Genomic DNA, 14,079 nt, shown 5'->3' with positions numbered 1-14,079 from the left:
AAAAATTTCTCAAATAATAAGTGCCAATTTTTTTTTTTTTTTTTTTTTAAGTTAAGGCTTATTTTTAACTTTCCCAGGGACATGTTGAGAGAACTGCAGAAGTGTCCTTTCACCTCAAGAATTCTGGTCTAAATCCAGAAATAGCCTCTAACACTGCTCTTAGCATAGCTGAGTTTTCTTTACACTTTAAAAGATGTTTCAAAGCAAAGATCAAAGCTTCACAATTACACTTTGCTGCTGGTAAACATTCCTGCTGAATGTCACAGTTAGAAAATAAAAAACATCTTTTTGAATCCTGAGACAATCATCAATGACTAACTCTGCTGACATTTAAGCTGTCATTATTATGCTCCATGAGGCAGTGCTTTTGCTTCACAGAGGATAGGCTTTCTTCGTCATTTTCTCAGGGTTCAAGCTGTTAGAAAGTGAAATGGAAGGGACTAGGAGAGGAAGCACAGAACCAGGGAATAAGCCACTGTACGCTACATCAGCTGACCAAGTTATGAGAAGTTATTTTATATATACACATATATACACACACACACGTATTTTGTCAGATAGACTTTTAAAAGGATTTGAGAAGATGTTTTTACCCAACTACAGAAATGAGAGCTGGGTTATGGGACTACGAATGTGTTGGTGTTTAGAACGCTCTTGTTATAAAAAAGTTTTAGAACAAGTCATGGAAATCTCTCATCCTTTCTCAAACAACTTCATATTCCCTTCCTAAGCTGTTCATTGAGTGTATGACTCTGTGTGGCTCCTGCATTAAGCCCGAAATGAAATTCTATGAAGCGATGATACTCACAAGCAAAGAAATGCACAACACTCTTAAATCACTGAGGGATCTTTCCCTTACACAATCATGAGAAGAAACAAGTCTAAGAAGTTAAATACTGCCACAGTGAGCTTAATGCATGAAACAAGGAAAAAATAATCAGATAATTTCTGGAAAGGCAGGAATGAAGGGGAAGAATTAGTAATTTTTAACAAGTTCACAAAAAGAATACGTATAAGATGAAGAAATTTTTTGTCTGAGGGTGTGGCTGACACTAAACAAAAGAAAAAGAAAATACATTCTAATTTGAAGTTTCTGTTCCCAAGAGAGCAGAATTCAGGAACATAAGCTTTCCTTCTGAATCGGATTAAAGCTGCTTCACCCCCAGTTGTAAGAATTCATAGGCCTTAGTCTGCAAATGTTGCAATTGATTCACGTAAAATACACATTGCAAAAGAACCTGCAGTAAGTAATGCAATATGATTTTTCCAAAAGCTTAATAGAATGCTTGGAAAATTTGCTAATTTACAAGTCCTGCAGAATATCATCCACAAGAATGTTAATCAAGGAACAGCTATGGAGAAACATCTCCTAAAATTGTCCTTGAATTTTATCATCAGTAGTGAGGAATGCTTGGAAACAGTTCATTTAGGAGTTGTTTCTGTGAGCTGAGAAAGCTTTGTGCGATTTAGAGTTGAATAATCATGCTATGTAGAAAATAAACAGATTTTCACCCACCTATGTGACAGTCTCTCAATATTTCTGTCCTGTTTGTCCTATTTCATTCTCTTATCTACTTTCTTGCTGTTTTTACCTACTATGTAAGTATAAAGCCTAAACAGGGTACTGCTCATCTACCACATCAAATTATCATCTAGCAAATAGTAGAGAATTTTTGTAAGCAGATAAGTTTACAGTGCAGGAATAAATTCAATGGGCATAGTGAAGTGTCATGCAAGGATACAGTCACTAATGAATTTCCATGTGACTAATATAGATCAGCATTTAACAGAATTTTAAAGGAGAGTATTTTAAAAAAATCTGGATGTAGGAAAGTAGCACAGTTTATGATCCCAAATTTTTGCTTGTGGTCACACTTTTTCATTTTCAGCACAGTAAAACATAACAACTTATAACATATTTTGGAACAAAAAATTTGTGCTTCATAAGCCGTAAGCTTTAATATCACTGAATTTTTTCATGCATTTCTTTTCTTCATTCCACCATGAATCACATTTCAATGATTATCAGTGCATGTAAACCATTTTTTTAAAAAAGATAACAATAATAACACCCAAGATATGAAAACCTGTAGTACAAGAACAGAATCCACTTCTTAAGAGGTTTTTGTTGTTGCTGTTATTAGGGGATATATTTAGAAATATATTTTAGGTTAAAGAAAAACTATCCAAGTGAGTAAGACACTCAAGATATCCAGATAACATCCTTTGTTTAATTGAATTTGTTTTGTGCAAATTGTTAGGGAAGGAGGCATCCCACAGGAAAGGATAAACAAGCTCCCATTTAACATAAATATTTTACATATTGCATTTGCTATTTTAAGTCTTATGTAAGGTGAGACTGCAAAAACAACAGGAACCTCAAGATATGAAAGTTATTACTGTAATAGGGCACATTATCAAAGGACATTCTCGGGTTACAGAGAGCCAATTTTTCATTAACATAGCATGCATAAGCCAAACTCCTTGTATTCTACTATTGTAGAAATGCAAGACATCAGCTACAACAGACTTATGAAGGAGACTAAGGTTCTGGTTTACATTTGTAATACATTTACCCCAGCGCGCGTGCACACACACACACACACACACAGAGTTGCACTGTTGCTCAGACTTTTTTCCCTGGGGAAAGAATATCCTTCTAAATTTGAATTCATAACCATGTTAGGCCATATCCTCTGGAGATTGGAATGCTTTTTGGCAGCAGAAGCAGTATTACTTCATTTTGCAAAGCAATGTTCAATACACCCTATCTGTGACATAGACCATCTCGTCACCACAAATCTCTTACATTGCCATTACGAGAGAGAGAGGTGCACAAGGACATGAGCGTGAGCAACACATTTTTAGGTAGCTTTCAACAAGTACTGCCATGTTGGGAAGTAAGCATAAGAAAAGCTGTGAAAAACATTTTGCAGATTGCTCCCACCCTGCTACAGTTAAGCCCTTTGGGGTCTCATTTACTTTCTATACTTTTCATTGTTGGAATTGGTCAGATACCTGTGGACTTATCCACCAGTGTACTAGTATGGCCAAACACTCCTTAACAGCCATGGTAAAGCTGTTACTACTGCAAAGTCTTAGCCACAAAAATGCAGTGCATTTACTATTCTTATGCCATTTTAGGAAGTCAGTCCCTGGTCCACTTACCATGACCTAGAAATAACAATTTACAGACTACAAACAGCAAAAAATTGTCCTTTTCCAATCAGAACTTCCTAAAGATTTGTTTTAAAAGCAACCAAAAATGTTTCACAAGTTTCATTTTTATCAATTACTTCAAACTCAGGCAAAATCAGACATTTCTCAGTATTAACTGTGGGAAATGGATTGATTGTGGAAGTGTCTAATACCAGTTTGGTAGAATGATCTTGTGTGACTATGAACCATGTATAAATACAAATACTTTCATGACCATTTTAGGCAGCTGAAATCCAACTAATGCACAACTTGATGTGCAACAGTCTCTCGGTTTGTAGTCTAGACAACTCTGGCAGCCTCTAAAATTTATTGCAGAGCACTGTCACAAAAATGTGCCAAAGTAAAATTTGCATAAAGGTTATACTGTAATGGCCTGGCAATCATCCCATCCTGTTCTGAGCTTGTTTTAAATACTTTTCAGATTGTTTGAAATACATCATACTTCAGTCCAAACACAAAGGAAGTCTGTGGGAAAGCATTCTTTAGCTTCCCAGATGGAGACAATATTTATAATACATATTTTTGTGAGAGTGATAGAGAAAATTCATAGTCATCTAATCACATTAATAAGAAAGTTTTATGATCACTACTTCCACTAATTACCATAGCTAATATGCAAGATTAAAAAAAAATAATTTAAACCAGTTGTTTTAGACAATTTAATTTTTTTTTTTTTTATTACATCTTCATTATTAAATGGTAAATTTAGGAAGTAAATTTTCAATGCAGAAAAGAGAAATATTCGTGACAGCCTAGATGGTTTAAATTTTTCTTTTGTTTTCGTTTGTTTGTTTTCATTATTAAAGAAATCATACTACTCATTTTGCTTTACTTACAGCTATATCCAGATTCTTCCTGGTGCCTTTAAAATTACGACCATTTAGTAGCAATGTGCAAATGCAGCAAATTCTTTGTGGTGAAGCAACTGTTGATCTCTGTAGCCCACTGTACTAATACTACAGACTTGCTCTGAGACATGAGTTGCAACTAACTTTCCAAAAGCTGTTGTGGCTTCAGATCTCTCATCAGTTTTAGATAGTGTTCATATTATCATTATGAGTTTGGAAAAACAGATGAGTATTCTTTCCTAAAATGTTTAGAAACTGAGTCTGAAAATGAAAAGAGATGTAGATGCAGAACAAAAGCATGAGAAAACATTCAGACTGTTTGGATGGTCATCTTTAAAAAGAGATTATCAAATTACCAATATTTGTGTTAATCACTGTTGTCCTTCACAAAATCATTCCCTAGATGCCAAGATGATATTATTCATTCTTGTGTATAAAAACAAAGTGATTCTGGCATAAGAGCTGGACTGAATTATGCAGGAAAGAGAGTAAAAGAACCATATGATTCAATTGCAATTTTGCTGTGATGTGTGCTTCTACATTACTAGCTTCTGTCCCAAGGTTGTAACACCCAAGTTCAGCCAGGCTCTTAAACATATTAAAAAAAACAAAAACAGAGTCATTCCACTGACTGCATTAATTCTTTCCTAATGTCTGTATTTAAGCAATGAAGCCTTGGTCTCCTATGACCAGTGTTCATAGTTTTGGAATTTCTGATATCCTTCATAATCTGAGAATGTAGGAGATCACATTCTGCTTGTTGAATTGCACTAGAATTTTTGCAAGATAATGTTTTTTTAGAAAATACATAATGGGAAAACAAACTACAAAATGCATACATTATTACTTTTTTTTTTTTTTTTTTTTTTTTTTTTTTCTTTGGTGGGGAAGGGGGAAATTAAATAAAATCACTAACTTTTGCAGCTATAGAATCATAGAATCCTTATAGTTGGAAAGGGTCTCTGGAGGCCATCCAGACCAAATCCCCGGCAACAAACAGTGACAGCACAACTAGATCAGGTCCACTGCCTCACCTTGAAAGTCTCCACAGACAGGGCACCAACTAAATCCCTACACTACCTAGGGTTACATTCCCTTACTGTAAAAGATTGTTTCCTTATATCTGACCTAAATCTACGCTCCTGAATGAAGCTTGAAACCATTTCCCTTTTCTCTATCAAAAGAGTCTGTCCCCTTCTTTCCTGTAGCTCCATTTTAAATCATGGTGCTCTAGCTGACCCACATTTGCAGGCTAAAGCTTAGGATAAAGTAAATTCAATTTCCTATAGCCAAATCATGATATAGCAAAATTAACATTCCAATTTTTAATTGTTCCTGCATTTTCTTGATATTTATTTCTGTACTTTCATCTTCTGTGCTGTCAAGTTTTTGAACCAGGACATGTGCTTAAGTTGACTTGAGTTTGTTAGAATGCAACTCCAGCTAGTTTGCAAGTCTGCATCAGCCATTATTACTTATGTAGCAATAATTTAACTTAGAACATCAATAACACAATTTCCATACAGAAATACACTCTAATAGCTATGCTAAATTATAACTTAAAAACAGAAATGAAAAAGGAAGTACCATTAAATTATCCCAGTTCAACAAAGACAGGATTGTGACAAATGGAGATTAAGAATTCAGAAAGACATACTTTGTGACAATTCTGGAAATTCGTGTCTGGTATTTTTACAACAATACAATAAGAAATAGATCTAAAATGTTGGATACTATTGCTCACAACAGGTTCACACTACTTTTAAAAGAAGAATCTAATGCTTTCTAACTCACAATAAGAAGCAACATGTTAGTCTTATGAAACAGAGTTTACTACAAATTATAACAGAATAAAGTCAGTCTTCACACCTCACAAACTCAAATACCAAATATGGACAGAAAGGTCTGAATTCAACTAAAAAGCTCTTCTTTTCAAATATTAATATAGTAGTAATTGATGAAATAATGAAACAAACTGTATTGCATCAGTACAGAAAACACAAAACCACGTTTCAGAGCTCACAATTTTAGCGTGGGGAAAAGGCACTGCTTTATAGAACTTGGTCACCCTTTTCTACCCAGGCTTCTTTCTTCATTTACTGCCATTCTTTTGATTATCTTTTTCTTAAATTAATTTGCATCTTTGACATTGGTTTATATTGGTCATATCCTTAAGTATCCTTTGCCCTGGTTGTTATACTCTTTAATTTTGTAAGAATGTTTTAGAAATAACATTGACTACTTGCAACTGGAAAGATTTTCAGGAGGCCACCACAAAGTTAGAAATAGTAAATATAAAATGGAAGTTAGATAAAGGAGCAGTGAGGAAATCATACTCTGAAATTGTTGCTAATTTTCAGAATCACATAAGCAAAATCTCCTGGGCTCCATCAGGAGAGGGGTGGTCAGCAGGGAGAGGAAGGTGATTGTCCCTCTCTACTTGGCTCTTGTGAGGCCCCATCTGGAGTACTGTGTCCAGGTGTGGAGCCCTCAGTACAAGAAAGACACTGAGATTTTGGAAAGGGTCCAGAGGAGGGCGACTAAGATGATCAGGGGGCTGGAGCACCTCCCCTATGAGGACAGGCTGAGGGAGTTGGGCTTGTTCAGCCTGGAGAAGAGAAGGCTGCGGGGTGACCTCATTGCAGCCTATCAATACCTGAAGGGAACCTACACCCAGGAGGGGAGTAAACTCTTCAAAAGGGCTGACAATAGCAGGACTAGGGGAAATGGATCCAAGTTGAAGGAGGGAAGATTTAGGTTGGATGTAAGGGGGAAGTTCTTTACTAGGAGAGTGGTTAGGCCCTGGAACGGGCTGCCCAGGGAGGTTGTGGATGCCCCGTCCTTGGACGTGTTTAAGGCCAGGTTGGACGGGGTCCTGGGCAACCTGATCTGAATGTGTATGTTTGGTGGCCCTGCTAGGCAGGGGGGTTGGAACTACATGATCCTTGAGGTCCCTTCCAACCCAGGTGATTCTGTGATTCTGTGATTTTAATGAAACTTAAATGGATTCTAGGATTACACATGAAGAGAAACTGATAAAAATTCACCAAATATACTCCAATTAGTTTTTCATTTCAATTAGTTCTTCCTAAAGTAATATCCTGCATATGTATTCTTGAAAGGAATAGAACTGACATAAACTCCCAATCACCAGGCACAATATATCAACTACCTTTCCTGAAACCAATCATATATTAATTTCTTATTTCCTTGCATTTCCTTTGCAATAAATACACCCATGCTCTTTCACTACTCATCTTACAAAATTTATTAATATTGTTTATCAAATATCTGCATAGCAAAACAATCTACAAACAGTACCTCTGTCTTATAGGCCACAGAGAACATGCGTTCCATAGAGTCAATAAGTCCACATTCAAAATAGATAAGCTGCACAACAGATTTCACTGGCAAATCCTGAGAGAAAAGTCCTATCTAACAAAGAGAACACGCAGGAGTGGCAACAAAAACAGGTACAGTCAGAGCTCTGCTGTACATACTCAGACTCAGCCAACCTTACACCTCCAAGTAAAATCTCCCTCCACCTTATGCCACCAGGCTCAACACAGAGAGCACAGATGAAAACCAAGACTGCTCTACTTCATTCAGGACAGTCAGGATGCACAGGTGAGCAGCCGGGCTCTCTGAATGTTTCCCCAAATGGGCAGAGATGGGTGTGCCAATGACTGCCAATGCCTGGTCTGGGTATGAAAAGCAGCACCTGGGAAAATACTACAGCTTGCAACACCACAACTGTCAGCAATTTTGATAGGAAGTGAGGATTTATTGTGAAACATTACTATTTTGTGTTGAAAAATGGTTTCAACTAATATGTTACAGTTCTGATGCACTTGTGCACCTACTCAGTAGTCCTCAGTGGGTATTTTGCTGGTTATCTCTAAAACTGATAAAATGGGCAGCTTGGAGGGCATAAGAAAATATTCACAAGATTCTTTACAGAGTAATGGCCACTGTCCCCCACTTTTTTTTTTTTTTTTTTTTTTTTTTCCCTGTAGTATTCACTTGAGAGTAAATAATGCTTTGTTCTCTAATGCTTTCACTGCACTATGTGTGAACATACTGCACAGCATTGAGAATCCTGTGAATTAAAAACATTACAGAGCAGTCATTAGTTTCAAAGATTATTCCAGTTTTTTGGAAAATAAGAATTTACGAGTATAACTTTTCTAAATCTAAAATGTATTTAACCAAGGACAGTAGATACTAACTACTGTTACCACATTCAACAAATTCGTTTATGCTTTTGCTATTCTGCACTATTAATTACCATCGGTTTTATGTTGTGGATAAACAGAATTGATTTTCAGTCAAGAGAGTAAGTGGAAAGCTTGATTAATGCAGTATCTTTCATTTAGACCTAACATCATTATCTTCTCACAATTATATTCATGCCCTTCCTACTTCAGAAACCTAGGAAGTCTTCTTCAGAAAGCAAAGGAGAAGAGGGTACTTTGCATAAACCATAAGAATGCTGGCAACTTGAAAGAATGCTGTACAGCTGGACCTGTTTGCAAAAAGCATCTGCAGTGTCAGCACATCCATCAAGACTAAAGCAATCTACAGCAGTAGAGCTAGCGTTGGTCAAAGATACTAAACTTTAAGACCTTAAGCCCTCAAAATGACATTCATCTACAAAGCAAGCTCCACAGATCCATGCTATCTCACCTCAGCTTTAGTCTAAAAGCAGCAGATCTAAAGATAAGAGGAGAGGTCACGCTCTGTTTCCACAATTAAAAGCAGTTTAAAATATGTTAACGAGGAACAGGTTTTCAGAAGAATTTGTTACCAGGAAAAGCAGAATGATCTCTACTCAGAGGTCCTAAGATCTTAGCTGTCACTGAGGTACCTGACGTTCAGCAATTTTCTATGATCCCGCAGGGCACAATCTCAAGGTCCAAATACCCAAATATCTCTAGCAATTTATCTCCATATTCTTCTTCCAGTATTCTGACCCTTATGAATATATATTTAGGTGCAACAGTAATTGATGCTGAGCATTAGTCAGACAGTGGTACGTTTTAGGCCTTGACCGTACTGTTTGAACTGCTGACCTTGAGAGAAAAGGTTTTATATATCACTCCCAATTCCGTAAGTCTTCCTGTCACTGCAAAGCAAATACTTGACTTTTATGGATGGATTCAGTTTCAAGTCAGTTGTTTTTCCAATGTCTTGTTAAAGTTACAAAAGTGGCTTTCAGGGAGCGTTTGTAAACTTATGCACATTTTTCATTACAGATCATTACCAGCACAGACAGGCCTTTTTGTAATATAATGTATGATTAGCTATAAGTCAAAATATCCCACAAGCAGGAACATTGTTTGTAGAAGTGTCCTGCAGACTTAGAGGTAAATAACAACAGAAGCAACAGCATATCACAGCTTTCCTCTTTTTGGTAGAGTTCTTTAACCACAGTGTTACTAGACAAATCCTCCAGATCTCCAGATTCTGTCCCCCTTGACCATGAGCGCAGCTTTGCAGTTGCTGTAGCCATGCAACTCTCATCCTTCCCCAGAAAAACAACTTATTTTGCTTCTTTCTATGATTAATTTACTTTCTTAGCTATTCTCATTGGAACCTTTACATTCTATATAAATAGTTAAAGGCACAAAGCACAAATATATTCTCAATTTTAAGATACACAGTAGCTACCATTTTCAAAGCTATTAAAAATACATTACAATGGAAGTTATTGTGGACAGAGTCGTGATGTATCTCTATATAATAAAAAGAAGTTAAACCCTTATTTTGAAATAAGAGTTTGAAACTACACTATAAAAATGAAACCAGCTAACAGGAGGAAAAGTATGCCTGAATATGAACAAATACACTTAGTAAAAAAGAAAAATAATTGCAGAAAGAGCAGTTGAGAATATAGTTACACAGTTAATTCATTATCAAATATGATATAAATTGGAACTGTTATCTACCCATTAGTTAAGTTCAGCATTTTTGGTCCTTCTACATGGTTCATCTTGTTTTATAATTGTAACAGCCACAGCTGCTGCAGAGTCAGTTGAGGAGCCACTGCATTAACAGATTGCATGAACTACTAAAGGAAAACTGGAATTCTAAGCTTCTGAAATCTTTTGCAAATGTTCAGCTTTCAATCATGTAACTTGAGTGTTAATTTTACCACAGGAGAACAGTGGCCAGCAACTCAGGATACTGTGTTGGTGTACAGTACTCACAAACATGTGAGTTTGTGCTCTAAGATTTGCTGTTCTACTGAGATGCTACAGCTGATGGAAAAAAACAAGAAAACAAAAAACAAACAAACAGAAAAAACAATTAATAGAAACCTGATTTACAAAAAACAGTCAAAAAAGGTTGAATGGTAACAAATTAAAAAAGAGAGAGGAGGGAGGAGTAAATAATTAGACACTGGTTATTAGCAAGAATTAGCAGCATAGCTGGGAAAGCCAGAATACAGGATGAATCCTGTAGTGCCACAGCCAGCAAAACTCCTTCCACAAAAGCCATCACAAGTTTTATTACTGGAGAATCAGCCCATTAAAAGCTTAGAATTATGCTCCTTTTTACTTTGCATGGAAAGGGAAACTCTCTGGTGCTTTAAAATTACAAAACATTGTTTTGTACTTTTTTTGTAAGAACATTTTCTCACAGGGCTTAGCTGAAAACCAAAGAATTTCAATTTTTTTTCCTTCCCCGCTCCCCTCCCCCTGCATTTCTTTTCTTCCTTTTAAAGGTTAGTTCCACTTTTCCATTGTACCTCCACTCCCTTTTTTAAAACAAGACTTCCATGCCACTGGACACAATTTCTTTTGTAAGACAACTAATTATACCTGATAGTAGCAGAAAAAAAAAAAACAAAAAACAAAAAACAAAAAACAAATCCATAGAAGGTGCTTATTCATTTAGCCATGGTCAACACATATAAAACCACATATATATATATAATAAATTTGATACAAAGTACATTTCAAACTCACAGTTCAGCCATTTTTTAACATTAAAAAGAGTTCTTGAAACTAAGTTGTTGTATAGTCACATTTTTCTCACTATTTGAAGAAAAAGCTGAGTAGATAATGAAAAAGGCTGGAAAAAAATATCTCCAAACAGTAAGACACAGTATTACCTTTGTAAGAAATTGAGAGAAAATGTTAGAAAAAATCTTTGTATTTTATGAGCATCCTACCTTTTTTTTGCGCAGTTTCACTTGACTATCTGAATATTCTTGTGTGGTCAAATCAATCCTTAAATGTAAACACTGAGTGTCTTCTGCTGAACTGACATTTGAAAGGCATTTGTTTTCAGGGGCCACTTGAGGTTCAGTGAAACCACTTTCATCCAGACCATTTTCCACTGCCGGAACATGAGAGCAAGGAGAAGATTGCATAAGGCACTCACTGGGTTCCACTGCTGAGCATGGCTGTCTATCAATGCTGGGGCATGAATCAGAAGAAATCCCACTCTGTACCAAATTACATTCAGACTTTCCAAGGCTGTCTTTAAAAGCATCAGATTTCCTGCGCTGTTGTGCAATTACAGCAGTATGAAGCAGCTGTTTCCCAGGCATAATAATTTCTTTCACATTTGGAGAATTAAAAAGATTTTCTTTCTCTACTTGTACTACCTCATTTAAGGCTTCATAACTACAAAGCTCCAGGCTTTGGCCAATACTGCCACAAATATCTCCTTCCATCTTCTCTTTAGGAACTGTGTCCCCATCTCCAATTATGCCAGATGTTTCAGCTTCCTCATTACACTCTGTTTTTTGTACCACCTGTCTTAAGGAGCCTGCTCCATTTAAACTCTCTTCTTCATCTTTTAGTTCCCTTCCAACAGCAGTGATATGGCGATTAACGCCATTCAGGTTGAGTGCAGGATAGTCATCATCATCATCATCATCATCATCATCATCAGACACATGGACTAGAGTTTCTGTGCTGGCCTCCAGAAAATGCTCTTCATGGTTTTCATTTTCATCCAATTCCTTTGACACATTTCCAAGCTGCTTTGCAGGGAAGCCAGTTGGCTCTCCACCATGACAACACTCTGGAAATGAAGCACATTTTTCTTTCCGGTCCACATTCAAAATTTCATCTTTTTCCATACTTATCTGCAAGTTATCAGCTACGAGTCCATGACGACATGCTGTATTATACTCCACAGACTCCAAAGCCAATCCCATCCACTGGGTCACATGCTCTTCCCAGCTTTTCTTTCTGATTGCTAGAGACATGTCATAACAGTTCAGCAGCAGGATGCAGCATACCTTCCACAGTGGAGCAGAGGTGTCATGGCTGCTCTGCGCTGCTCCAGAGAGAGAGAGAGTGCTTCATCATTTTAACATCTGCAAAAATAAAAAAACAAAAACAAACAAAAAAAAACCAACAAGGTTATTGAGTCAACTCCAAACATTAAAAAAAAAAAAAAGAGAGAGAGAAAAGAAGAAACAGTTTAAACAAAAGTGTAAAAGCAAGATAAGGACGTGGGACCAGAAGGACAGGAATTCAGAAGACTGTTTTGTTTAAAGTTTTAATAGTTTTCATACAAAACTTGACAGTTCTCATAATTCAGTAGAAGTTTTTTTCTAGTTACTCTCCATTATCATGTAAACAAAAATGTTATAAACAAGCACATGGATAGGCAAGTAGCTCAAGAGCCAAAATTTGACAGTAAGTCTCTCTTCACTGTGTCTGTCATAAGATATTTATTTCAATGGATATAAATTCCATTATGACTTATGACTCCTTTTCACACTCAGTTATTTTGTATTTCTTCTTCATCCAGAGATACCCCTGAGCACAGCACTCTAGCAACTTCTCAACAAAGTTAACCAGAACTTGAGGGTTATTCTGAATCTTGCCAAAATTATAAACTATTTCTCTTACAAGTAGATTTGGTCTAGACTTTTTGCCATTCAGTGGCTCTTATTTCTCTGATTGCTTTCTTCTCATTAGGACTATTAGTTATAGTTATAAGCATCACATGAAAACACAGGGAGAATCAGTCGTTGTGTGATATAAAAAAAATACACTAGTACAAAAATTAATTTAAGTTTTTGGTGTATTTCTTACAAAAATATCATAAAACTTGAAACCCAAAACCAAAGCAAGCAAACAAGCAAACAAGCAAACAAAAAAATCACACCCTGAGACTTTGGTGAATATAGCCAAGATCTAGTAACATAAAGAAGGGACAAAGCCTTTGCTTAGAGCTCGACAGAAGGTTAACTTGTCAGCAATAACTGCATGTGTCATCTGAATTGCCAGGATCTGCCCCATCCTGCTGTCACCCCCTACCTATCCATATAGGTATCTTTCACTGGCGATTGTTATTAGGCCTTCTTCATAACAACATTTGGGATACATTAATCTCCCCACATTGCTTGTATGGAATCAGCACAAAGAAAATATCTCATAAAGATTTACTCATTATAAAACAAAATCAACAGGTTCTCCATCAAATACCAAAACAGAACTTCTGGCCCGAAGAACATCAGAGTGTGAAGGAGCAGGTGCTTCAGTTTTCACTCTGTACATAAGAACTGTCAGTGCTTAGGATGGATCTACTTACTGATTTCAGCAGTAATAAAAATTAAGAACTAAGTTTCTTCTGGGTCACTTCAGTCCGAAAAGACAAATTCACCAGGGCATAGAACTGCCTTGGCAAATCACTTGCCCAAAGGTTAAAAAAAAAAAAAAAAAAAAAAAAAAAAAGTATTCATCTTCAAGAAAATACAGAATTATGCCATGCAAGCAAATGTCAGTAAAATATGTCTTGATAAAGTGACTATTAGGATAGAGTTGTACATGCTCCTAGATCTTTAACCTTCTTAGTTGATGGCAAGCTTCATTTCACGTTCACATTTTCCACCTCCATGGAGACTGTGCTTCAAAAGAAAATATGTTCATAGAGTAAAAGAATTCCATGCACAAGTCATTAGCGTGTGGGAGGCAGAGGAAAATGGAAAATAAGACATGCAGCCAGGCCAAAAAAAATGATCTGCTTTCAGAGGCAAAATTTG

The 14,079-nt window shown here is 36.4% G+C and overlaps 1 protein-coding gene across 5 annotated transcripts in view; it reads right to left on the bottom strand.

The window, feature by feature from the left end:
- DLC1 (DLC1 Rho GTPase activating protein) overlaps window positions 1–14,079 on the bottom strand; it is a 310,261-nt gene that overhangs the window by 186,281 nt on the left and 109,901 nt on the right. For 3 of the 5 annotated variants that reach the window (XM_048941134.1, XM_048941133.1, XM_048941135.1), the window contains one exon: window positions 11,245–12,402. The exons of 1 other annotated variant lie outside the window; for it this stretch is intronic. In XM_048941134.1, coding sequence (XP_048797091.1) covers window positions 11,245–12,291 — 1,047 coding nt within the window. In that variant the 5' untranslated portion in view covers window positions 12,292–12,402. Of the gene's footprint in view, window positions 1–11,244; window positions 12,403–14,079 lie in introns of those variants that run through there. One more of the 5 variants, XM_048941136.1, reaches the window with a different exon arrangement.

The sequence above is a fragment of the Lagopus muta genome, chromosome 4 (assembly GCF_023343835.1).
Source record: "Lagopus muta isolate bLagMut1 chromosome 4, bLagMut1 primary, whole genome shotgun sequence".
Lineage (NCBI taxonomy): Eukaryota > Metazoa > Chordata > Aves > Galliformes > Phasianidae > Lagopus > Lagopus muta.
Note: the sequence above shows the minus strand (reverse complement) of the source record. Positions and strands in the feature narration are given on the sequence as shown.